The 27677-nt window shown below is 50.7% G+C and overlaps 2 protein-coding genes across 3 annotated transcripts in view; one reads left to right on the forward strand and one right to left on the reverse strand.

Annotated features, from left to right (window-relative positions):
- LOC135910485 (sodium-dependent proline transporter-like) overlaps positions 1–27677 on the reverse strand; it is a 65043-nt gene that overhangs the window by 27951 nt on the left and 9415 nt on the right. The window contains exons 2-3 of one of the 2 annotated variants that reach the window (XM_065442523.2): positions 22013–22078; positions 7866–7961 (exon numbers count right to left, since the gene is read on the reverse strand). In XM_065442523.2, coding sequence (XP_065298595.2) covers positions 7866–7961; positions 22013–22078 — 162 coding nt within the window. The remainder of the gene's footprint in view (positions 1–7865; positions 7962–22012; positions 22079–27677) is intronic. The other variant, XM_065442525.2, reaches the window with a different exon arrangement.
- On the forward strand, positions 249–4397 carry LOC135910484 (neprilysin-2-like). The gene is made up of 4 exons (XM_065442522.2): positions 249–469; positions 1057–1390; positions 2059–3515; positions 3886–4397. Exons 1-4 carry the CDS (start codon positions 336–338, stop codon positions 4331–4333), a joined length of 2373 nt encoding a protein of 790 aa, XP_065298594.2. The 5' UTR covers positions 249–335; the 3' UTR covers positions 4334–4397.

Below are 27677 nucleotides of genomic sequence, written 5' to 3' on the forward strand. Positions count from 1 at the left end.
CCTCACAACACACGTGGGAGGGGCTGCTGAGAACGCCAGATCAAAAACTACAAAAAGCCTTTGTTGACTGGGCCGAAAGGGTCGCCGAAAGGGCAGAAAGCCTTCGGGCCGAAAGGGTCGCTCCTTGTGAGGGACCATCCTGGGACTCGGGCCTGCCAGGATCTCATCTGAGCAGAGTTTTAATAAAGTTGTTACCACCACCACCTGAAGCTTGAAGACGAGGATGAAGCAACCAGCAGGCACGAGCGGCGTGTGCCACGCTGCTCGTGGAGCGACCGCCGCTCAGAAGAAGATAGCCGCAGGGGCAGCGTGCTGCCGTCCAACCCGGCTCCATCATGGTCGACGTCCGGTGCACCCCGGGCCGCGCGGCGGCGTTGACCACCGTGATCACCCTCGGCCTGGTCACAGCCGTCGCCCTACACAAGCTCTCCAAGGCGAACCAGGAAGACCCTGCCCAATCCAGAGCATGGTAAGCCTTATTAGCCTGTATACGCAAGGGTCCCTATAGCTCGATACTCGTTGGAAGGACGTCATATAACGATATGCGAAGGCTCGTCGAAACGGGGCAGATACGTGGCTGCTTCAGAATTCGAAGAGTGGGTTCTCATGAATCCAAAAGCGCGACGAGGACCAAGCAAAGTTCACTACTTTCCTCGGTACGTCCTTGTCACGCTGTTGCAAGACCAGGAACGTACAGCCACTTGCCCACTGATTGGCAGTCTTCTGAGCTTGGCAATGTGCGTTGTTAGGCAAGTTGGTACACATCTTTAGTCTTGGATCGCGCATAATATCGACAAGGAGCTCGACAGAGAGAGTGACAGGAAGCAGGGAGCTTGTGAGCTTGGATTTTCTAAGCGTTTGAATGAGGGAGGGCAGGTCTTGTCGCACGTCGTTTTATGCCAGGTATCCCGCTACACAGAAAACGTTGGGGGCAGCGGGGGGGGGGGGGGGGGGATCAATTCTGCAGGAATGCGCCTTTGTTGAAGCGTACTCGATGCCTGCCAGAATAGCCCTCTTGCCACATGCTGGTCTTCTGAAATCTTGCCCGGCGCTCAGGAATCGGACGTCGTCCAAACAGCCGAGGCTTCTAGAGATACGGGGAGCCACAAAGGGCCTCGCCCAACAGCGTACCATCACCGGACGCGCTGCTGCTGCCGCCGCCGCCTCCGCTGCTGCTGCCATGGCGCCGAACATCAGGCGCGACTGGTACCCGCAGTCGCCGGACGTGGCCGGTCGCCACCGGCGATCCAGCCCGAGCCTGGTGTGCAGCCGCGAGGTGTGCGAACGCCAGGACGCCTACGTGCACGCGCGGCTCGACCAGCAGCAGGAGCCGTGCGAGAACTTCTACGCCTTCGTGTGCTCGCGAAGCTGGGCCGTGCGAAACGCCAAGGTACTGCGTCGTATGCATGTCGCGATGCCTCGTAATGGATTGGGCTTCTGGGTAATTTCACCGAGGTGTTTTCGTGGTAATGACACGAAGACACCTCGGTGAAGTCGGCGGGCTGCTGTAAGACTGGAATCGTCGTTGAACAACGTGGTGCTTAGACGGTGCACGTAAAAATTCGTGTTGTTGCCACCGGCGAGTTTCGGGGCCGTTAAACGTCGTCGAGTCCCAGGAGCTTCAAACTTGAATAAACAAATAGAACCATTATAGCCCGTTAAACGTGTACTGGCCATACAATGTCGGAGGCGTTTGCGTATGTGATTATGAGCTCGACGAACTTCATTTCGTTAGGTTGCATATACTAGCAATACAGCGGATTGCGGTCACTGAAGAATTAAAAAGGTTGTGCAATTTCGTAATCCGTAATGGCTACCCGGTACCTGTACTATGTACTTCCGCAATGCCATCAACGTCTGACTGTGCTTGTGACTAATTCTCCGAGTTATTGTTGAGCCCCGAGTTACTCTTTGTTATCCTTACTTTTCTTCAGCCCAAAAGCTGTGAAAAGCTTTTTCTGCCTCTCAAATGAACTGGAGAAAGTTACGTTGCTCGTGCGGTTTCCGACTTTTGTCGCGATTCGATTCACGAGAACTTTCTTCGGTTTTCCTCCACAGCCGGACGACGCTCCCTACCGGTCCCAGACGACAGCAAAGCTCATGTACGACCTGCCGAAGACATTCAAACAGTACTTCCAACTGAAGCAGAAGACCTACTACGAGTTTCCCGGAACCTTCATCAGTCAGGCGCTGTTCTTCATACCCAACTGCACTTCCATCTACAGTCGCAACGGCCTCGGCTGGGATCCCTGGCAGGAACTTCTCGGCAAGCTCGGTCTGCGCGGCTGGCCCTTCCCGAAGGTGTCTCCCGAATGGAACGTATCTGGCATCGCGGGCTTCATCGACGGCTCACTGGGAATCTTTCCCTTCACCGAGGTGAGAGTGGTGAACGAGTACGCCCACGACTACTCCGTGCAGCTGGACGTTCCGAGAACGATACTGCGTCGCCACCAGCTGCGACACACCAACGAGAACCTCTTCAACTACAGCCAGGTGGTGGCCAAGGCGCTGAGCATCCTCAACGTGATGGAGAACGTCGAGCTGCTTGCCGAGAACATAGTCATCCTCGAGATGAGACTGGAAGAGGCCGCGGAGATGAAGACGTTCGTCCCGCCGCTCGCCCGCAAGAGGTCACTGGCGTCCCTGCCCCAGAGCCAGAAGTGGAGCTGGAGGGACTACGTCAACGTCATCTTCCGGTACCCGCTCAACAAAATCGACATCGTGGAAGCGTTAGCTCCCGAGTACCTGACCGACGTGGCGGACATCATGGACAACACGTCTTACACGACGCTGGCCAACTACATGGGCTACCGGACCATGGTCCACCTGTCCCCAATGTTGCCAGACGAGGCAGAGTTTCTCGTACCACTCAGCCGGGACAAGCTCGTCGTGGGCGTCGGGGAACGCTTCCAGGCATGCGTCCACCTGCTGGAAGACCTGTTCCCCTTCGGGATGCGCATGTTCACGCTCATGACGCTGGGCGGCGACAACCCGCTCAAGTACTCGACCGCTCTCGACAACCAGGTGGAGCACATGTTTAACCACACGCAGAACCTCATGGCCAACCTGGTGCAGAACGCTTACTGGCTCAACCCCGTGGAAAGGGTCATCGCCAAGGAGAAGATCCTCAACGTCAACTTCGACTTCATGGGCACCAACGTTCGCGACCTGAGCGTCCCGGCGCTCTACTACGACCCCAAGGCGCCCCCGTTCGACGGCCTCAAGCTGCTGCAGAGCTTCTACGCCATACAGGCGAACACCAAGCGGACGTACTTCGATCCTTGGCACCGCACCATGGACCTGGATAACCGCCATCACGTGAGCAGTCTGCACCCTGACATCGAGTACACACACGGGAAGAACCACCTGTTCATGCCGTACGCCGTGCTGGCATTCCTGAGGGGACTGTCGCAGAGCGTGGAGCCACTGTTCGTGCCGATCGTGGCGCAGTTCCTGCTCAAGGGACTGTTCTTCGCCGTGGACGATAGGGGAGCTTCGGTGGACCACCGAAACAGGTTCGTATACGCTTGGTATCTAACGTTGGTAGAGAACACTTTTCGTGTGGTTATGCTTTCTTATAGCAAATGAATACTTGCTACGAGTGATTCCTCATTTACTTCGCTTGCTTCAGGACGCCGGCTTGTCGGAACTGTTTACAGTCAACTCATCTCTGAACTTTGATCACGTGGGAGTCCTTAACGTGTTCCTAAATTTAAGTGCATGACCATTTATAGCATTTTTCTTCCATGGGAATGCGGCCTGGAATTGCACCTGCGACCCACAGTGCTGAGAAGCACTCCGCAGCTGCGTATTACAGCAGTCTAACCAACGAGTTTGCGAAATCTTATATTTTACTTGAGCGGTTCTCCATTACTTACCACCCAGGATCATCGACTGGTGGAGCAAGGCGACCACCGAGAAGTACTCTCACATCCGGGACTGCTTCTTCAAGCAGTACAGGGAGGAAATGCAGCTCAAGCTGCCGGACGTGGACATCGTGGGCGACCTCGCGGAGAACATCGCCGACAACGCGGTGGTGCCCCCGCTGTACGACTACTACCTCAGCCTGCTGGGCATGGACACCATGACGGCCCGCAGGACCAGGGCGCCTTTCGGCGGCTTCACGCTGGAGCAGATCTTCTTCGTGTACTACGCGCTGAGCCAGTGCGACCACCGGAGCCTGGCCTACGCCAAGCGGCTGCTGGGCTTCGGCGAGACCTCGCCCGAGATCAAGGTCAACATCCCGCTGCGCAACTTTGCCAAGTTCTCGGAGGCCTTCGGCTGCCAGCCGGGCAACGAGATGAGCCCGCAGGACCGCTGCCTCGTGTGGTAGTCTGTAGTGGCTGACCCAGCTGACTCAATAAACCTGTCGCCGTTCGGTTCTGTTTCTCAAAAGATCGATGAAGTTTCCGTTTCAGACACCCTGCACCAGCCGAACGACGCTGGTACTTTTTTTTTTTTGCATGCTGAAATAGGGTTCGAGCGCTGAGGTTCAATGTTTACTGCTCAGCAGTGGTAATTAGGATGTGCCTGAAGTTTTATGCGAAGCATATTACGAGGGCTCAACCCAGCTCCTCAGGCGCGGCGGTGACCATGAAATCACGTGACACCGTGACGTCACCACAGAGGAGAAGTGGCTTTGGCTCAACTCTTGCAAGACGGGCTGGGTGGGAATCGAACCAGGGTCTCCGGAGTGTGGGACGGAGACGCTACCACTGAGCCACGAGTACGATGCTTCAAAGCGGTACAAAAGCGCCTCTAGTGAATGCGGTGTTGCCTTAGAAACGAGCTGTTTCTAAGGCTCAGGCGTGCGACGCTTGCTCAGGCGCACATTTCGTTGCCGCGCCGAACGCTGCGTTGCTCGACGCTCACCGCGTCCAATGCGGGGCGCGTAGTCGCTGGCGGGTCGACGGGAACGCTGTCGCGTTCCACTCTTGAAGGCGAAGCAGGGTAACGCATGAGTTGTTTCTTCGTCTAGCCGAACCAAATATAGCCAAGGAACAGCAGTTCACCAGGCTAAACAGTGGTTCAACAACTAAAATAAAGGCTAGTATGCTTCGCATCCTGGGCTTAACCTTAGCTAAGCCACAGCCATTTTTTTTTGAACAAAAAGAAAAAAAAGTAATATACGAGAACGGGGTTTTCACAAGCATATGTAAGATATGGTAAAACCTAAATGCCGCGCGCATGCTACGTAACTATTTGGCATCCCACCGATTCAAACGGTTTGATTTTAGCAGTCGTCAATTATAAATCGCCATCAAACCATTATGATCATATCAGTGTCGCTGACACCAGCCGTTAGGACTTAGAATCGAAAGAAACGACATTGCAAGCGGTGAAGTGGAGGAACTCCAGGTGATCCAAATTTATCCAGAGTCCCCCACTACGGTGTGCCTCATAACCACGTCGTGGTTTTGGCACGTAAAATCCCAGAATTTCATTTTTAGTACTCGTAAGATCGGGACACTACAACAGAAACACAGCAACAAGAAACACACTGGGCGTGGGGCGATCGCCTAACCACGTTCAGAGACCTCACCCAACCCAAAAACTCGAAAGACTCGAAAGACGCACATTCCCGCCACCGCACGATAAATTGAACAGGATCGAGGCCGTAACTTTACGCTTGCTCCAGACACACACCTACCCTAGCCCCGCTATCTTACACCACTGCTATCCACGTTTATATGCAACAGACGCGTGTACAACATGCGTACAGAGAGCAACGCTGCGACGCATGCTTTGAGAATGTACCCGCAACAACGGTAATCAAACCAGCTCCGTTCGCGACGCGTCCATAATCGCGGCTGTTGCCAGAGTACGGGAAGGCTCGAACTTGCTTCTTCCCGGATGCGGGAGCCGCCGGGGACCTTCTCCGGCGTCGCCGCCGCTGGGAGGGGGCAATCAAAAGTTGAGCTGGCAGACCAGCTCTGGGCCGTCCGGCAAGCCGAAGATGCCGCTCGAGTCCAAGGACTTCGAGCTGTCACCTGAGGCCACCACAGCAAGAACTGCCGGACTATTCTTTAATAAAGTTTTTTTCTTCTTCTACTACTTCATTACTCGTCCGAGTGTTACGCACTATGCTCAGACCAGCCAAAAGCACAAGCTTTGGAGTGCTCCCGCCACCGTGTTCCAAGCACGACCATGCATGCACATGTATTCGCATCACTACTATCAGCGCAGTTTAGCGTTTGCAGGTACCGGGCCCCGGTTGCCTCGCGATAAGCGATCAAAAGTATCGCACTGCAAATGTGAGCCGCACTACACGTGCCAAATCTGCTTCCTCCACTGCTTAGGCCACGAGTTCTGGCTCTGGTGCCAACCGTGGAAAGCTTCGGCGAAAGGCATTTACGATAGAGCTACGGCTACACGTGTGTGATCGGGAAGGCAGGATCATTACGACGCCGAGCCGAAGCTTACTGCCTCGAACATTAGGTGAACGTATGCGAAACGCTGGCCGCGCCTGTATGTAAATACGCCGGTTTATACAGGACCCGTGAAACGCAAAACTATACGATTTCTTGCGTAACTCGCGCACGATACAACGCGCTACAAGCATCCACCATACGGCTATGAACAATCACGTGCACCATGTGCATATACCCACACTGCATCGCACCCACCCCCAAAAAAACTGTCAACAATTGCTACGGAGTTCGACAATTCGCGAGTGTGACGACACGCAGGTTACAAGTGACGCACGAAGCACATTTTGCAGCAACTGAGCGGCAGTTAAAATGAATGCATGTCGCGTTTGTTGTGCGCACCGATGCACACTGCCACGTCGAGGGTTCGAATCCCACTCGTGAACGAATGTTGTCTGCAAAGAGCGCATGTTCGCGTCCACATGTATACACGCGTGGCCACTTCTTACGGTTGTTGCTATAAATCGAGCCCCCTCGTTTCCGTTTATTCATATCGCAGTTATGCAAATGATCTAACAGTTCGCCCTTACGCAATCGACTAACGCCATTCAAATAAAGGTCGTAATTAAATCAGCGAATAACCACCGAACTCTCATCATAATAAGAAACCGCGAACTTGTTGCTAGACTCGTTGGCGACATCAGCCAAAGTCATGTTTCTCCGACAGCTCGACAGGTGGTGCACAAGTCGCCAGCACTCGTTGGCAGTGGAGGAGAACACACTGCCTAACAACAGCTGCTGTGGTGTAAATAGGGCCGCCACACATTAAGTTACTTGCTAGCGATGCTGGCCAACTTTTCTAGACATTACTAGAACGCGCCAATGTCTCCTCCTCTTACCATCGTCTTCACAAACACACGATAGAGGGGGCGCTGTACTAATTCGCCAGAAATGAAACATTTACGCCTACCCATCGATGCTATTCAACACCACATAGAGAACTCAGACGCGGCAACCGGAGTGTCAAACATGCGGCAAAATACCGCAGCCCGCTCCATGTACTTACTGGCCCGCAGAGCACCTCCCTTCACACACTTTTGAATTCGCCCAAACATATCACTTTCCTTTCCCTGTATACACCAGAAAGAGCTGGACCGCTCCGCCGAAAGAACTGCGCCCCACACTAGAGCCTTGCGCTAGTGGCCCACATAGAACACGCCAACAGTTGCGGTGAAATCAACTCACCACCAAGACCGGGCACTCAGCGAGACTCTGACAACGACGACTCGGACGAAGAGTAGTTCGGACATAAAAGTTTCTTGTAAGGAGCGGACATCTCCCCGAAGCTTGGGGGTGTCCTTTTCGCGCTTAATGTTTTCTTTGTATTTTTTCTGTCGACGATACCTGCTCCGGAAGGGAACAGACACGCCCAAGTCGTCTGCTGAACGAGCCGCTCTCGCGCGAAAGCTTGAGAAATGCTCGGAAGGCGTCACTTACCGCGACGGCGCCATTTGTGTGTCCGTTGGCTTCGATGGCTTTCTTCTCATCCTCTTGAAACCCCGGATTGATGAACGTGGGCACGTCCAGCTTCATCTGCGCGTACAAAAAATAAAAAATAAAACACTGTTATTGCAACTTTAGAAAGGTGTGGATAACCGTGACCTCCGAACAGGTAATGCTAGCGAGACGGGTTTATTGCATCAGTTTTAGCACAGAATTGGTGAGCTCCGGCAGGAAATGCGTTCAGAGGGATTTCTGCAATACTCTGCCGTCTAGACGCTGCCAAGGCCGATCGTCTCGCGTCGTTATAGTCCGGATGCTAGATGTCCGGCACAAGATGTTGGCGTGCGCTGTACATATTTTGTTTCCCACGGCTATCACGAAGCGATTAAGTGTGCGTGTGTGTGTGAGTATGGATGTCTGAACGGCCGATTCCGCGTCATGCTTTCCACGTATTAAGTTTGGAGAAACTTGATATTTTACCAGAGTGGTGCGTGATTCACACAGTGTGATGTAGTGAATGTTCCAACCAAGTAGTGCCGTGCACTTCCGGTACTCATGTCAGCAATGACATTTATGTGTGTGCTTGCGACTTCCCTTATATGTATAGCGTGTGCTGTTATTTTCGTTGTATTGTAATTTTTTCCCCGGATGATGTTCGAAAGCTTCGAAATGCCTGACTTCTCATTTTTCTGCATTCAACAACAACTCCGAGCTCGAAATTAGAGACTTTTAGTGCGTCCGCTACTCCGGCAAACGGAGGTGGTTTGGGTGGATTGCCGGATGGTCGGGGGCGTACACGTGAGCGGCCGGAGCGGTGCAGCCGCCTGGTGGCACAAAGCTCAGCCGAACAAACACAGAGCTAAAATTGCAGTAACCCACTATATCCTGCTTCGCTGCTGGTCCAAATTTTCGGCAGCGGTGTAATTGTGAACACGATTACGCCGCTGTCGAAAATTTACGCCAGCAGCTAAGAAGAATATAGTAATTGGCTCTGTGTTTATGTGGTTGAGCTTTGCAACGCCAGCTGGCGCCACCAATCTGGCCGCTCACGTTTACGCCCCCGCTCATACGGCAAACCGCCCGCGCTTGCCGGAATACCGGACGCACTAAAATTGCCTATTAACAAGCTGAGGTTTTCCGGAGCGGCTTCAGCAGTGCCGTCTCGCAGATTTTCGATACACAATGTCAAGCCGAACGGCGGAATCGTATTTTCGTGTTTTAGGGAGCAGGCGTTCCCGTGTTGAGCGTCGGCGTCCTCGGCGTAGCCGAGTGAACGAGCACAGCGAAGGATGAAAGGAGCGAACGCGGAGCGCAGCGGGCGATGAAAGACGGCGATAACGAAGAGAGTGCGAGGAGGAAAGCGGAGGGGTAGGGTAGAGGCGTGAGAAGAAAAGCGTGGTGCCGCTCAAGACAGGCTCCGCAGCGACGACCGCTACGAGATGGCGCCAGGGTAGCGCGCCATCTCTACGTGTAGATATGTGTAGAATAGCTGCACATCAGAAATTTTCAAATATACTACCTAGACAAGAATAAAGCAGAAGAAAAAGCTAATAACAACGCACTACACAGTACCAGAAGTTCGAACCCAAGTCACAGGCCCGCAAATCGTGTCACTATATATGCGGGTAACCACACTCTTGCCTGAACCGCGTTTTGTCACACCATCATTTGAACCTTTATTGTGGCGCTCGTCGAGGTTGAGGGTAGGGCAAAATTACATGCGTTTAGCGGGCACTGCTTCGCCCGCGGAGTAAATTTTGGGTTGATACGACTGCACTTCTGCGCCATGGCGTGTTCGTTCAGGAACAGAGACGACTAGGATGCTACGAAACGTTGAACGTCACACAAAAATAAAAAAGAAAGCAAAACTGTGAGCACGCCCGGAGGAAGAACCTAAAGAAATGCGCGCGCGGCTACGAACACACAAGACAAAATACAAGTACAACGTAGCTGGAAGGACAATGGCTTAGCACGACTCGACAACACAGGTGTGCTCTTGGCGTTATTGAGTGAAGGCAGTGTGCGAAAAGACGCGCCAGAATGTCTCACGCGCGACTCACGAGAACTGTAATCACACACGTGTATCTGAACGAAACCGCCACTCCAAGAAAACAATCGTTTGACATGTAAACATCGTCGTTACCTCGCGTCCTTGGTTTTGACGTAGGTGCATACGGATGCTGTACTTCATGGCACGTTGCTTTCAAGATATGATATGTTGTCACGAGGTGAATCGACATCAACTTTCAATCCCCACGTATACGGAAGAAATATCAAACGTAGACAAATCTTCGTTCAGATATATGTTCGGTTTTGCTGTTCAATTTGATACTCTGTGAACATTTGCTGTTGTGTCACGATTTTCTTTAGGCTTAACCACTTTTGGTTGGTGAGCGCCATTTGTGGCAATCGTTCTTTCTTTCTTTTTACTCGTTTGTGCCATAATGTCGTGCGTCTACACACTACGTATACTACTATAGTGCCGGCGATCAGTTTTGACACTGTCTGCACGTTTCCTAACATGAATACTCAACGTGGCAGTTATCAGGGTGCCAAATCCGCAGCGACAGAGTCACGGCGTCGACAATGGGTGTTCTGCCATGAGCAAATGTACACGGACCATGGGGATTTCGTGTCAGAGCCAGTTTATAGTTCTCCGCTTACATGAACGTAAACTCGAAATTGAGGACTGCAGTCAGAACTCGGCGTCGCGAACTTCCCCGCGCGCTCGTCAATGTGTGTTTGTGCGTCTGAACGCACACACACACACACACACACTTTTGCCATACCTTGATTCACGTACTTTTGCTCACTGCCGTATACGTGTCGTTGCGTGTGTACGTGTGAGATGACCCTCGACGCGGTCTCGCCGTGACGCGACACACCCGTCTTTCAAACTCTCACGAGCGCAGACAGAATGGAGGGAGAGAGAGAGAGAGAGAGAGAGAGAGAGAGAGAGCTCGTAGCCGAGATCGCGTAAAGCGACAAGGTCGTGCCCGCGCAACCTAATGTGACATTGCGACGAACTGCGTGACGCGGCGTTCGCGATCGCTGGACAACCCCGGACGTCCGCGCACGGGGGGGCGTTGACCTCGAACTCGACACGACGGTGCATACCTGCATGACACCGTCGAAAAGAGAACTGCAGAGCCATAGTCGGCGCATTACCGGTCGTGTCGCATCGGATCGGCGGCAGCTGTGCACGAAACGACGCGCACACAGCTTTGTGTTTTCACGTTCGTGTCCCTCTTTTCCCGCGTGCGCTATACCTGTAGACCAACCAGCATGAACAACTAGAATCCCCATCTCGCCACAACGATGGCGGGCCTGTACTACCATTGCGCACACATGCGCACGCGCGGTCATGTGTATATGAAGGCGAATGCATAGGAGACACGCGATATGCGACGGCGCAACCGATAATGACGCGCTTGAAAGAAGGATGCCCCCACTGCTGAAGCCTGTATGTAGGAACCTGATGACCTGTGAGCACAGTCGTTTGTATGCGCCAAGTCGGACGTCGGGTCACATGCGGAACTGTACCCTATTTCATCTGCAGCCGACGCAAAACGCACAGGCTTAGAAAAAGATTGTCCGTCCGATTGTATAGTAAAGCTTTAAGCAAGCTCCCAACAAGTCCCCAACAGATTTCCCCAGGGTTCCAGAAGCACGAGCATCCACCTTGCCGAAGGGTCGTGCGACGGATCAGAAGGTCCGGAAGACTAATTTTGTGTGCACTTTTTTTTAAAGCAGATACACGCACTTGTGATTGGGCTTGTGATCCGGCTTGCTATCCGGCGAATACAAACATCCGTATCTCACAATTTGTAGCAGGTTCCATTAGGTACTAAAATTCAGAGCAACCTTCTCTCGGATGGGTCGCACACCGGATAGCACGCGGAATCGTATGAACCACGCATCTCCCGCTGAAACGTGAAGTCCGGAGACTGCCGTGAAATTTCAGCCTAGAGGCCCCAAATGCCGATTTATTTTGAGACAGAGAAATCAGTGGCATACGTCCTATAAGAGATGGCTACTAGCCATCTTCAGAGTGCTTCCCAAAACGCCAACTTAGTAGTAAGTGGAGGGATCATTAGCTAACCTATACGCAGCTGGCTTGTAGAAATCTGTGGCCACAGATCTTAAAATATTACTACGGTATCCATGTTTACATAGCTTCCCAAGGTGTCAGCTAGACGTAAGTTGAGGGAGCTCTAGCTGAGCTACCAGCTGCTTTGTAGAGATGCAGGGCTGCAGTAAAGCTTTAAAAAAGTGGCTGCTAGCTGTAGGCTCAGCCCAATCGAGCCGGAAGAAAGGCGTCTGCTAGATACTTACGTGTTTTCTGGACACGTATGTATTACTCTAATGTATCACTCTAACCAAACGCATACCTAACTCCATATGCGAACAATTTTACTTGAGCAAGGACCATTCTGTCTGTCATTTCTGTCATTCTGTCTGTCAGTTTGCCTGTCATTGTGCCGGCAAAGCATAATGTTGAAATATGAAAGACGATGACATGACTTCATAGCAAGTCATAAAAGGAAATCAGGCTTGTGAATCTTAAACTTTACTCTCATAGCGCATCCGAGCGAACTCCTGAGCCACCGCATCTTCACGGTTGAAATGAGGGTCACTGGATTACGTTGAATTTCGTGAGAAGGATAATGGATCTCGTCCCATTTATTGGATTTCAGTACACCGCACATGATGGGAATGAGAATCAATGCACATTATGCGTGCTGTGCAGTTGAAGTACTCTCGCCGTATGATTCACGGAGTCGTGTTTTTTTCGCGGCCAGAAAAGCCAGACCGCAGAAACAGAAGAGGGGGGAGTGGGGGGGGAGGGGGGAGGCCGGCACCTCGGGGAGGCAAGAAAGTGAACGGAAGTAGACAGTTGCGTGCTCTCGCAAGTCAACGTGTGCACTTTCTGTGCACCGGGGCAACGCAAAGAGAGCGACAAACGGGGCGGCTCACGAGTAGGCCGGCGACGAGGGGCACAGGATACATCTATGCGCGGCGCAGGAAATCCGCAGAACAGGAGAGACAAGAATGCGCCGTCTCCATTAGGCTCTACACACGTCCTTTGTTTGAGGCCGCGTAGGGCGAAAATAATAACAAAAAAAAACGCGCAGGACGTGCGGCCAGGGGGAAGGGACCTTGCGAAGAGTGCCGTGCGTATATTCGCGTGTTAAAAGCAATGAGCGTGCAGACGACGCCTCTTCGCACGGCGCTACAATGGTCGCGCGCAGTCTCGCGTGGAACAGACGACCCGCGAAGAATACAGTCGTCTGGAAGCCGACTTGTTTTGGATGAGTCAGAGAGAAAGCACGGCGCTAAAGCGTGTTGTCGTCTGGCGTTGTGGCGTTGCACTGTCGACGGCGCGCCGAGCTGTCAGGACGTCAGTAAATTAGAGTATGCAGTACCTGACGCGACTGTGCTGCACGGGAGACAGAAGTTGTTCGTGCCTTCTCCCGACGACGATGCGGGAAAATAAAGTCACATGACTGCTGATACTGTTCTAGAAGTCGTCCGGTACTAGTCATCGAATCTAGAATGTTTCCCAGGTTTTACGCGATTGTATATGGCGTCCGGCCTGCAGCGTAGTTACAAACCTCAGTGAAACCAGGAAAACCGCAATGCTTTTCCTTCGGTTCGATCATAGGCCCCTTGAAGAACAAGCTATACGCCTTTCGTGACGTCACGACAAGCTAGAACTCCTCATTGCGGCAGTTCCGCCAGTAAATAACAAAAGAACAAAAACAAACTATGACGATTATTTTGCTCGCTAATAAAATATCTGGCAAGAAAACACGAAAAAAGTCTGAAAATATTATTTGCCAGCCTATAGATTGGATCGAGAAAAAGAAATGGGCATGGGCAGGAAATGTAATGAGGAGGGAAGATTACCGATGGTCATTAAGGTTTACGGAATGGATCCCAAGGGAAGGGAAGCGTAGCAGAGGGCGGCAGAAAGTTAGGTGGGCGGATGAGATTAAGAAGTTTGCAGGGACGACATGGCCACAATTAGTACATGACCGGGGTTGTTGGAGAAGTATGGGAGAGGCCTTTGCCCTGCAGTGGGCGTAACCAGGCTGATGATGATGATGATGATGATGATGATGATTGGATCGAGCCCTATGTCTCTAAATGCCTGTTACTATTTTGCATGCTAGCCTTTCCTTTCCCTTCTTTTTTTATTCTGTGGAGTCTCCACCATGCCTCTCCGTTGAAGTCATCGTCGCCTCCACGATGTCGTCATCATCCCGCATCCCCGTAATCATCATCATATATACGTCCATCACGAGACCTCGGCCTCTAAGAGCGATCTCCGGTCCGGCAACGCCTGTGCTGCATCAGCCGAATCCACCGGGCTATACACCTACAAAATTTCCTGTATATGTAACTTCCCGACTACGACTATCTACTCTTGGCAACCATTCCGTTGCACTGACATGTACTTCTGGCTATCTGCTCTATACACATTATCTAAGCAGCCTAACATCACCTACTACTCAGCCTCAACTAGAGTGTCAACCACGCGTCTTTGTTCCCTGATCGACACGGTCACCTTCCTCATCTCTCAACGACACCGCACCTCTAATTGTTTTCCAACTCCATCGCTCGCAGCGCCGTCCTTAAGCTTCCCCATCAAATTAGACAGCTTTAGCTTAGGGGACGCAAGCGGCTTGCGTACGCAAGAACTAGGGGCGATGGTACTGCGCATGTGCAGACCCAGACGTAGAGATCTGCGCATGCGCAGTACCGTCGCCCCTAGTTCTTGCGCACGCAAGCCGCTTGCGCCCCCTAAACCAAAGCTCTCTATTAGGGAGTTTTAGTGTTGGGGACGCAAGCGGCTTGCGTACGCAAGAACTAGGGGCGACGTTACTGCGCATGCGCAGACCGCTACGTCTACTTGCGTCCTTGGGTTGTTGGAGCGGCCGAAAACATCGCTGCCCCTAAGAGGTCACGTTACCCACGTGACTCTTGCGGTGTAGGAGAACTTACGAACAGCTAGCGGGTAGATAATGTAATAAATATTTCGCCAAGTGTCGACAGACGTCGTTTTTATATATATTAGAGAGGTTTAGCATGTCCGGTATGCGGATAAACGCAGTTGGGGCGTTAGGGCGAAGCTATAAAGGGGAGCGTCTTGCAGGGTGCATCTACCTGGCGGCGTAAAGCTAAAACTGACAAAATCAGCTAATATTGCTGTAACCAAGTCTATTCTACTTCGCTGCTGGTGTAACTTATCGGCACTGGCTTAATTAACTGTGTTGCTGCCAAAAATTTATACCCGCAGCAAAGTAAAATACACTTGGTTACTTCAATATTAGCTGTTTTTGTCTGTTTGAGCTTTGCGCCACCAGGTGGCAGCACCATGCAGGCCGCTCTAGTTCATGGCTCCGCCCCATCGCCCCAGCCTGCGTTTACCCGTTTACCGGACGCTGTAAACCTCTCTATTAACCGCTTCTAATAAAAAGAGTTTAATGTACTTTACTTCATGTGCTTCATATCATATTTTATGACATGATAATGCAGCAACGATCAGACGTTGGTGGTGCTTCGAGCGCATGCGACCTCATTGCGGTTTGCGTTTGGGGCCGCTAACCTATAACACGTTTCTGCTTGCGTACGCAAACGCAAACGCACCCAAGCGCTTGGGGCCCCAACGCCTTGCGTCCCCAATACTAAAACTCGCTACTAGGCAGTTTTAGTGTTGGGGACGCAAGCGGCTTGCGTACGCAAGAACTAGGGGCGACGTTACTGCGCATGCGCAGACCGCTACGTCTACTTGCGTCCTTGGGTTGTTGGAGCGGCCGAAAACATCGCTGCCCCTAAGAGGTCACGTTACCCACGTGACTCTTGCGGTGTAGGAGAACTTGCGAGCAGCTAGCGGGTAGATAATGTAATAAATCTTTCGCCAAGTGTCGACAGACGTCGTTTTTATATACATTGGAGAGGTTTAGCATGTCCGGTATGCGGATAAACGCAGTTGGGGCGTTAGGGCGGAGCTATAAAAGGGAGCGTCTTGCAGGGTGCATCCACCTGGCGGCGTAGAGCTAAAACTGACAAAATCAGCTAATATTGCTGTAACCAAGTCTATTCTACTTCGCTGCTGGTGTAAGTTATCGGCACTGGCTTAACTGTGTTGCTGCCAAAAATTTATACCCGCAGCAAAGTAAAATACACTTGGTTACTGCAATATGAGCTCTTTTTGTCTGTTTGAGCTTTGCGCCACCAGGTGGCAGCACTATGCAGGCCGCTCTAGTTCATGGCTCCGCCCCAACGCCCCAGCCTACGTTTACCCGATTCCCGGACGCTGTAAACCTCTCTATTAACTGCTTCTAATAAAAAGAGTTTAATGTACTTTACTTCATATGCTTCATATCATATTTTATAACATGATAACGCAGCAACGACCAGACGTTGGTGGTGCTTCGAGCGCATGCGACCTCATTGCGGTTTGCGTTTGGGGCCGCTAACCTATAACACGTTTCTGCTTGCGTACGCAAACGCAAACGCACCCAGGCGCTTGGGGCCCCAACGCCTTGCGTCCCCAATACTAAAACTCTCTACTGTCTCGCCGCATTCTGCGGCAACATTCGACGACACGGAAGATTTACGATCGCTCGAGCGTAATTTGTCTCTGAAAAGGACGAAACAGCCTGAACGAGCGAAGTGCTCTGTACGAAGCAATAGCGAAACGTGGGGCACAAAGAACGAGACATCTTTAACGCCGTGGAACCAACCTATTGAGCGTGGTCAGCGTTGCTCGACAGTCGTTGAAGCAAATTGCTCCCAACCAACCGGGGCAAAAAAAGAAAAGAAAAGAAAGAAAGCTGGGAGCGGCCGCTGGGCATTACAATGAGCCTCCCCGCAACGCCCACTGACTGACCTTGCCTTGGAGTGACCATGCATATTAGACGAGCGTATAAGTATATATATATAGAAACACCCGTCTCCTACCCTGTTGGCGAGTTATTGCGTTCGGGGAAAGCGACGGAGCGCGTGTGCCAGTGCGTCGCAAAGAAAAAGAGAAAATGTAAAAAAAAAGCCTCGATGCAAATGGGCGTCCGAGCGCCTCGCGGGCAGCTGTTGCCACCCTCGGAGCCAAGAATTGCTTTCCACATTCGTTTGTTGCCGTTCGTTCCTTTCAATGCTTTAGTTTGCTGGTTATACGTAGTTGCGACGCGATGAAAAGCGAATGCAAAGTTACTTGCGCACTGGAAGCAACGCTGGGCTGGGTGGCGCCGGAAATGGGGCAAGGCGATGATGGTTCGAGAGAACGGAGGGATCTAGAAGTACGGGACCCGAAGCCAGCGTGCGCTTAGCCCCTTACCTGCAGAGGGACTCAGACATGCTACAGCGTAGTGCGCGCACGCTGTGCATTGTATTATATGTACACATGCCGCAATTAACATCGAATGCACCAAGCGAAGCAGTCTTTGCGAAGTCCACGGGGCTTTGCTAAGCGTGATAGCAGCAGCAGCAGCTCCTGCGGATGCTGTCTTGCTGAAATTCACACATGGTACAGCGGTACAGCCTGCATACAACGAATCGGCTTACAGCCGCCTGTACTACCCTTACAGATGTACCGGTGGCCATTTGTGTTCTGTAGGGAATTACGCAATCAAACGGCAAACCGCGACTAAAAAAAAAAAATTGGAGGACGCTTAAGCTTCGCCTTCAAGAGTGGAACGCGACAGCGTTCCCGTCGACCCGCCAAGGGGTGTAAGACAATGGGCTACGGCGCAGCGACTACGCGCCCCGCATCGGACGCGGTGAGCGTCGAACAACGCAGCGTTCGGCGCGACAACGAAATGTGCGCCTGAGCAAGCGACGCACGCCTGAGCCTTAAAAGCAGCTCGTTTCTAAGGCAACACCGCATTCACTAGAGGCGCTTTTGTACCGCTTTGAAGCATCGTTTGTTGTATGTTCGTGTGAAGCAATGCATGGTTCCTTTAAAGGTTACCTGCGAGAAGTGCTTCCGTACAGAATGTTGCATGTGCGGTTTTCTGTGCAGTATCTCGCCAATATTACTAGGAAAAAACTGTATAAGGACCTAACTGACACTATGCTCCCTGTACCGATTTACCGTATGTCTAACCGTGGAGGCCCAGGAGACGTCCTCAAAAGGGTTAAAAGAATGCCAGTACACCCTTCGGTTAAAACCTTTTTCTTTAATATAAACTACACACTAACACATTATCAGTTAAAAAATGGATGCATAACAGGGGTATTTTTGTCCCGTGGTCAATTAACTGCTTCTTATGCAAGAAACCTGAAACGATAGAGCATGCGTTTCTAGATTGCTGGGATCCCATCTTTTTCTGGGATGTGCTACAAAGGACTTTAAAAAAAGAGTTACCTTTAGATCCACGTGGAATAAGATTCTTACCGGTAGAAACGGAGGCTTTTCCGTATGACGCTATAATGCTCCTGGGCCTCCACAGTTTGTGGAAAGCTAGAGCGCAGTTCAACAATGCTGATGTCAATTCGCGACCTACACGTGATCACTTCATTGAATCTGTAGTACGGTTCAGGGATGTCTATCGGGCACTCCCTGAACAACCAACATGGATTGACATGCTAGATAAACTTGCAGCATTGAAAAAATTTTGATATGTCGTGCCAGCAAAATCCTTGTTGACATATTTTTCCTTTTTCTGTATTGTTTGTGTATGTCGAAGCCGGCAATAAAGAAAAAAAAACTCGTGGCTCAATGGTAACGTCTCCGTCTCACACTCCGGAGACCCTGGTTCGATTCCCACCCAGCCCATCTTGCAAGTTGTTTTTTATTCATGAAGTGCCTGCTGGGATTTATCGCTCACGGCCAACGCCGCCGACGCCGACGACACCTGCTTTCTGCGACACGAGCTCCTTAGCGCTATCGCGTTAGTATAGAGCTAGCAGCTAGGCTACTTCGTTATCCACTTTGGGTACAGCTTCAGCGCGCAAATAAAAAGGGGGGGGGGAGTTCTTTTCTGCGTGTTTGTGTGTGTGTGAGTGCGCGCGCGTGTGTGTGTAAGTGTGCTTTATTCTGTTCTAGAGCTTTTACCAAGAGGTACCGTAATATTATCATTCGCTATAACAAATCTGCACCTTCAAGCGAATGTTTCATTTTGATGCCTTGATGGAACACGGTTATAACGGCGCGTTTTGAGGACGGGATACAGGAAGAATACACAGAGCACAGTCGCCGTGTGCATTCTTTCTGTGGCCCATCCTTAAAACGCGCCGTTTTAGTAACCATGTTCCGTCAAGCTAGAAGGACTGCTCGGTGGCGTTCGATTGGACATGAATGATTTCGCATTCACAGCTCATAAGAAGTGCGTAAGTGTGTTAAGAGTTGTTAAAACGTAGCTTTCTATGCCTCTTCCTCCAGAAGTTTGGCTCATCTGCGGGGTCCACTTCTTTTCGAGAGAAACGTGGACACGGTCCTGCAGACAGTGCAGTTCGTGCGACTCACGCATGTGGGTCACGTGGGGGCCACCTTGGTGTTCTAAATCTAAGTACACGAGCGGTCTTGGGCCGCGGTCGCAGGCGGGAGTCGCGCCCGCGACCTGGTGCTCAGCGGCAGCACGGCTTAGTGCGTCACCGCGGCGGCGTGTTGACGGCAACGCGGTAAGGTGACGAGGCTGAGCGGAACGGGATATAAGCCGGCGAGGTTTTTCGCGGATCGCAAGTACTACGTACTTATTAGTATGAAATACGCCTGCTTGCACAGGATGCACGAAATATGCAATTCGATATCGTCCGGTTCGAAACGGCGCATATTCGTAAACCCGCGGACGCCTTTTTGCGTACACAGACACCTTTTCCTCCACGCACGGATCCATACAAAAAAAAGGAAAGAAAAGAAAAGAATGCGCCGACGCAGGTTCTTTAAGTGTTTAGATACACCGAAAGAAACAGCGGCGAAAGCGCAGCCGATGGACCGAGAAGGTAAACGCCAGCTGCCGGGGCTACCGGAACGTATAGCGTCCCGTCTCGGCGGTTGCTGTGTCAAGCCAGGCGTGATGATCGCATACAGGAGACGCAGGCGTAGCTGTGCTCTCCCCCGGGATGGTGCGATTTCTCCGCCTCCACGTGCCGAGGTCGAGGGAAAGAAAGAAAGAAAGAAAGAAAGAAAGAAAGAAAGAAAGAAAGTAAGAAAGTAAGAAAGAAAGAAAGAAAGAAAGTAAGAAAGTAAGAAAGAAAGAAAGAAAGAGAGAAAGAAAGGAAGAAAGAAAGAAAGCGGCGATGCGTATACCATCTCCACGCGCCCGTGAACAAACAGCGTAGTTCTTTTTCCTATTTTTTCGGAAAGCCTGCGGGAGGTACTGTCACGCGCACTGTGGAAGCGGCCGCACACGTTCGACGGGAATTTGCCCCATGCGCGCCGAACGGGGCCAAGAGCGCGTGCAGGTTCACCGTCGTTACTCGCGAGGTAGAACAGTGTCGCCATAGTGAAAAGGAAAAGACTCGATGCGCACCGGGGGCCCGCATTCCCCCGCACGCACACACACACACACCCGCAGAAAGTTCTTACGCCAGAACTCTGTAAGAGCAAACGCTAGAGTCAAGTGTGATACAGGACATATCAGACGGCCGACCAACGGCAGAAATTAGACTTACGAACGAAATGCTTCGTGAATTCAACCCCAGTTGCCAAAAAAAGAAATGCAACCAAGTGGCTTGACTGTGCGTTACGTTGGATCATTTAGAGCAGCCAAGGAAGAGCGTGGGTGGCAGTTCGCGAGCGCAGAACCAGAAGTCAGCTCGGGGCTTTTCGTACCGATTGACTATAGCTAAACAACGGTACGCTATTTCTATTAAGTAGCTAGTCTTCAGAGGCAGTGCACCCATGTATAGTTTAAATGAAGCAGACGGAAAGCCGACTAGCCATACCGCAATCTTTTGAAGTCAGTGTATGCAAAGCCTTTTTTCAACTTGCCGACGGTGTCTATGCCGCGCACGGCATCGGACCATCCCTATAGAAAGATGCGAGATGTCGAGGTAAAAGTGGATGCGAGCGAAAAGTTCGCAATTTGAATACCCTTAGCGATGGCATAACTTTATAAAGTACAGTGAATCAATTACATTAGACGAACGACAGAAAGCTGAGCTAGTTGGTAAGGATTCATTATGCAAAAAAGAAGCGAGGCGTGCAGACAGGACACAAGAGTAAAGAAGTGGACAACACGAACGCCGTTCGTGTTGTCCCCTTCTCTACTCTTGTGTCCTGTCTGCACGCCTCACTTTTATTTGCATAACGAACATTAGACGAGTAGATCAATTGGCTGTATGCCCTCACAATCATACCGCCGTCGTCATCACGCAGCTTGTATTAAACGCACTGCCATATTTATCTGGCACATTTAGCTGCATGTCCTGCATATGTAGCTGTCCTTGATGAAGCCAAGCTGTAAGTGCCCAGGGCTTCCTACAGAACGCTAGACTTGCGATGAGCAAGAGATGCCCACGCAGCTTTTCGGCCTCGCTTGGATGGGACTTCGAGTGAATCATGAACAAGGAGCGTGTCACAATCCTTCGCCCTTCTCGTCCCAATCAAGGTTGTCGCGTATTCAGGATGCCTACGACCTTCTAAAGAACGCTATTTTTTTTCCCGGCCTAACGACGGTGACACCATTCACCAGCCGTGCGACTAATGCACTATACCGCAAGGTTCAGTCTTGGAATGCAGTGAACGGTATCCGACGTTTCCGCCTTTACTCGCTGACGCTTTTATATTATTTTACTTTTTATTATTTCTTTTATATTATATTATTTTTTGACGCTTTTATATATTATTTTATTTATAGCGACGTCTGAAGCACGACTTCAGGGTTTCTTTTTTTTTTTTTCGTGAGAGCTGCTAGATGAGTTGAACGCGGTGCATCACGTGACACGCTTTAGAAATATTGGATTGCTTTTGTGAAAGGCGTCCTACCCACAATGTATGTGCCGTGGGGTGTACTGGCGTTGGAACGTTTTCCATGACAGTTACATGCAAAATGAATGACCATCGAGCACACCGGGGCGATTATTATTATTATTATTATTATTATTATTATTTATTATTATTATTATTATTATTATTATTATTATTATTATTATTATTATTATTATTATTATTTGTGCTCTGTTTTACTTGCCTCGTGAGACGCGTCAGGGAAGGAGTCGGCTGTCCACGAAGTCGATAGCGAATCAATCCCCGAGCTCTGCGAAAAGGCAAAGCGGCGGACGTTACCAATGACTTCCGTCGAATTGGGAGGACGCTGACGCGTCTGGTACGCCGGTCCAGCGTAACAGAAACAGACAACGAAATGCGCGAAATATTTTTTTGTCGCCATTACCACACCTTAGAGAATGTTAGAATAAAAACTACCGTTACTTAATAACTCTTGGGATCGTACAACCGCGAAGCTGGATCACCATGTAATGCCCGAGTGTAGAAAAAAAAAATGAAGAAAATAAACAATTGAGTTTCCTACAATCATCCCTAGGGGGAAATCTGGCGCGAGTGTCTAGGGGAGCTGCAAGCAAGGTGGCTGACCAGCATGTGAATGATGGTTAAATACAGGAATTTGCATAGACTTCGTACTTCTCGCTACGTACAGCAATTTGATCACTTTCAGCAATATATTGTGTTATACACGGAACCATTCGCAATAATTATGCATGCGAGAGGAAACCTATTGCCAGGCTGCGTTTATAAAACTATGATCACTATGGTTAACTTATAAAGGGACAGCGTCATAGGTTTACGCCACAAGAATACCTGATGCGGCGAAGACAAGACAAATTCATTTGCTATATTCATCATTCCTATTGGAGCTGTACGATCGCAACGCCAGTTTACCTCAGTAATTTTTTTTTTGTAGGGAACTATGCTTAGAGCATGGCCTCCGAGATCTCGTGTTGGGTAGTGTGAGAGAGAGCACGTGCCGCACGTTTTCGGAGGCCATGCTTAAAGGGGCATAAAAGGCGAGAAAATACACCGTTGGTTATGGCTACCATGTTGCCGCTCTAGCTCACCATGAGGTCACATGTTTTGACTGTGCCTGCTCAGGGCCAGTTACCACTCAAGTACGAGAAAATGATTTGAAATTCGTGACGTCACACTGACATCATTGCAGTGACGTTTCGGTTGAACATCTAAGAAATAAAAGCATGCTCTTCATTTTTTCCCAGTAATAACCAACCTTGCCCAGCCAAATGGATGAATATGTAGTTCTGAAGCAGCAATTTATTAGTGCAAATTCATTTATTGTGGCGCTATAGTGCCCCTATAGTAAAAAAAAAAGTAAGTAGGTGTTCGCGTTAAGCTGATGATTTTCGCTTACTCCGTCTCCGCCAATTCATGTCCTAAAATGAAAGCTGCGATTGCCGACAGCCAAGCAGTAATGACAACTTCTAGCGTAATTGAGAGCAAAAATGCCGTTTCGCAGATTACTCGGCTACTCAGTCTGTCATTCTTAATTCCTTTCACAGCCGTCGCACACGACAGGACTAGCAATGGACATTGTGCGAGCCCTTTTTTTTTTCAGTTCTCGTTCTCGACTGGCTAAGCGACATGTAGCTTTCGCCACACTGCACTAAAGATTTGGTAAGACAGAATACGGCTCCGGTAATTATAGGGTTTAGTGATGCAAATGCAGTGTTGCGACCGAGGAGATAGTACGGCGGATCGAAAATAACCACGAGTGTTCCCTTGACATTCCGTCGCGCTCCCGACGCTGAAAAAATAAAAATAAAATAAAGAAAATACGCGAATCGTGTTTGTGCAGGCCACGCACGTGATGGCTGCGCTCTTTCGTCAGGGAGTCTTGTCAAGCACTGTTTACGACCAGCCCCAGAGTCACCGTCAACCCAGACGTCGAACCTGCCCCAGCGTACCGCGACGACTTCGTTCCGTTTTTCCCTGTGGCTATGCGATTTCACTCGGCTCAGAAACGAAGCTGGCTGCATTCGACGTCCTTCCACCGAAACCATTCTTTCCTAGCTTCCACCCTGACAACAGGTATGTTGTCGCATAACTGCGAGTTGGCCTAGTTGGAACAGATTCATCTTAAAACTTTTTGTGCGCAAACAAACAGCGCTCGTCCTTGTGTTTCTTCTATTCTTTGTCCCTGTTTGTTTGCGCACAAAAAGTTTTAAGGCATGCTGTCGCCTCGCTTCGAAGTCCTGCACCGCGAGCGCGAAGAAACACGTATCGCTCCTGTGAGACACGACAAGCAGGGCTTATGACATTCTCGTGAGGGGCTGGCTTGTACGCGAGACGCTTCCAACAAAGAGCGCGTGGAACGAAGCCGAACAAAGAAAAGGCATTAAGTTCGCGAGCGAGCCAGGAGAGGGGGAGGACAGTAAGGGCATCGGCGGCCGTCCTCGATCGACGAAAGAGGCGACGTTGTTAAGGCGCAGACGTCTCGTTAGCGTTGTAATAGTAAATAATCGAACGGAAATGAACGGACTAATTGGCCTGTGTGGAACAAAAGAGTTTGCTGATGTATCCCAAAGTAAGAAAAGAGAGAGAGAGAGAGAGAGAGAGAGAGAGAGACGAAGATTAGCGATGGCGGTCTGAGGCACGTTATGTAACCACCGTGACGTACACTTCGAGTCGGACGAGCCGTGCAACTCGTGTTGCACTGCGCGCATTTACTGAGGCATAAATATGACGGCATGGGTCTCGCACGGCGGGGCAAACCCCAAGAGAAAGAAATTCTCGGACACATCCTGCCTACATTTCGTTTTGCCTCCAAGTCCTTCGCGAGTGGCGGTCGCATTACGTCACGGTTACCCCTGCACCTCCCCCCCCCCCCCCCCCCCACGTCGAGAGCCGACCCCAAAGCACGTGCCGGCAACTATACGAGGTCAAACGAACTGGGGGGGGGGGAGGAGTGAGGGGAAGGGGGACGACAGCCCTCTCCCTTGACCGTGAGCTGGAAAGAGGTGAAGCCGCAGTGCTGCAGGCCGAAACCAAAGGGACCATTAAGGAAAGGGTTAGGCAGGTGGAGAGGAAGGGCAGCATGAAAGGAAGGGTACGGGTGGGGGGGGGAAGGGGTTCTGGAAGCGAAAAATAAAGTTATTAAGAAGCGCGGCTTCCTTGCACGCGCCGACGACGTTCGTGATTTGACCTCACTCTTCCTGCCCCCTTTCAGTGTTGAGCGCCACATGCCCGGTCAAGTGGAAATGCACGCCTCCGGCGACAGCCTCCGGGAAAAACCTGCCCGGCCCTCTCTCCCTGTCTTCTTGCACGGTCCCCCTGCACGCACTGCAGGCCCGGTGCTGGTCCGGGCACCGCGACTCGGCTCTTAACAGGACATTAGTCGAAGCAAGCGCGTCATTCCACTTTCATCGCTGCTTCAGACAAAAAGACGAGGCGCGCTGGGAGGCACGCGAGACGCATCCTCGGGGACCTCACCCCCTCCTCCCCCTCTTTTTTTCCCACAGGAGACCGTGTGACGCAGCGTATAGGAGAACGCCCTCACGTGCTGTTCACACAGGAGGTGAGGACGTTCTCCCATGCCGTGTCAGACGATCGTCATGTCGCAGCACGACGTCTGTGTCCTTGTCACAAACATGAACGGAATGTCTGCAACGTGCTTTGACCGACGCCGCACGTGTTCAAAATTTCTGCACTACTTTTACTGCTTTTTTTTTTCATGTACGTATACGTCGTCTTTTCTAGAAGTAAACCCCTCTTTAACGATAATCTAGCGGTTCGGTCTCTTCTGTCCCTCTCTGCGTCTTTCACCGTTCTGCCGGAAGAATTCACTCTGTCAAGCCGAACCAACCGGCCCAGCTCGTTGCTTTTACGCTCCGAAGCAAGGCAATGTGTCGAGCAGTGCACTTTTTAACCGCAGCAAAACAAGCGGAAATGCCTTTGTGTGCTACGTATTTGTGAACATCTTCGTCGGAGTCGTTTTTTTTTTGGAATGCACGAAGGACACGAAGGACAGCGCCACTCCGGGTGAAGGAGGCCTCACTGTCTTTCTTACGGTGTTTTGGGCTGTTGTACGTACAGTCGACCAAAAAGTTTACGGACCAAGAGACCTGACAAAAAGCGGAATATCTCCGCAGCCTCCAAATGCAGCCTGGTATTCTCATTTCCAGCCTTTACTGGTATATGCGAACAACATTGTGATGTACGGTTTTACTGGCTACTTTTAAAGGCTGCTCGTATATTTAGCATTTTCTGAGACCCCGTGGTCCGTAAACCTTTTTGGTCGACTGTACGCGCTTATCGATTCTTGATGATATGAAGTTTACTGAACTTTCTTTGGACATTTATTTAGTGATTTCTCGCTTCGTCGTGGTGCTTCGCTTTTTATGAATCACTCCAGTCAACCCCACCCTATGGCATCGGCATCATCATCCTGTCTCATTTATGTCCACTGCAGGACTCACTGCCTATCCCAGCGATCTCCAATCACCCTTTCACTGTGCCAGCTCGCCCCATCTTTTGCCTGCAAATTTCCGAATTTCATCACACCATCTAATTCTCTGCCGTCCTTGATTGCGCTTTCCGTCTCTTGACACCCATTCCGTAACGCTAATGCTCCAAGTTAGCTTCCCTGCGTATTACATGGCCTGCCCATCTACATTTGTTTCTTTTAATGTCAGCTAGAATATTGGTTACCCCTGTTTGCTCTCCGCTCCACACCGCTCTCCTCCTGTCCCTTAACGTTACGCATAAGATTTTTCTTTCCATCGCTCTTTGCGCGGTCCTTAACTTTTCCGCAAGCTTCTTTGTTAACCTTCGAGTTTCTGCCCCATGTGCTAGTACCGGTAGGATGCAATGAGTGTACACTTTTGCTTTCAAGGATAGCGGTAAGGTGGCGGTCGTGACTTGGCATACTTGGTATAGTGTCAGTCGCATGCGCGCAACCCTTCTGTGGATCTCCTTCTTGTGATCCGAGTTCCCCATGACTAATTGGCCCAGGACACCTTAAGTAGCGAGCCATGCAGGGTTCCAAAAGCTTCATCTGCTCTCTATGCAGTCGTATAGAGCAGGCCCCCTCTCCTTCCTCTGGGAGTGTCCTCGCCACAAGTTGCAGAGACGATCACTCACAATCGCGACAGCGCGCTTTGATCAGAGACCTTTAACAGGGGACATCATTACAGAGGCCGACACCACAGGCCGTCGCAGCAAAGGGCGACGAGGGCACTCTTGACAACAGACTCGTACAAGCGGCTGTAGCCTGAACTGATGTTTGTAGTGCCACAAGTGCTACTGTGTTGTGCGATGATAGTAAGCCCTATATTTCTCTCTCTGTCTCTACTTTGCTGTCACTTTAACTCCCCCTCCCTCCCTCGCTCCCAAGCGTAAGGCAGCAAACGGGATCTTCCCCTCTGATTAACCTCCCCTGCCTTTCCCCTTTCCTCTTTCTATCTCTTGCCAGCTTCATACACTCCCATTAAAGGACGTATTCTGCATTTCTAAGGCACGCGCCTCATAATGGCGCCGTGGATAAACACGGTGCATGTTTTAGTGAAAAGAGAGCTGTCGCTTCCATAGTTCCTCATGCCCTCGTACCATGGTACTTAGTCTTTTATCACGTGAATACGCGTATACCCCTGCAAATTTCTGAATTGTTAAGTCACTCCGCAAAATTATCTACCGATTTCTTTTTCCGATGTAGCTTCTACGGTCATATTCTCGTTCTCTCTATTTGAGCACCATTTATCGCTCCCGTTTCATGGTCATATCTCGATAAATTGACCCTTCTTCATCCGCATCCACACCCTTTGTCGCCGACTGGTATCTCTTTCTTTGCTTTGAGATGTGTTTCGACACCTGACTACTCAGTCGCACAG

Source organism: Dermacentor albipictus, chromosome 6 (assembly GCF_038994185.2).
Source record: "Dermacentor albipictus isolate Rhodes 1998 colony chromosome 6, USDA_Dalb.pri_finalv2, whole genome shotgun sequence".
Classification (NCBI taxonomy): domain Eukaryota; kingdom Metazoa; phylum Arthropoda; class Arachnida; order Ixodida; family Ixodidae; genus Dermacentor; species Dermacentor albipictus.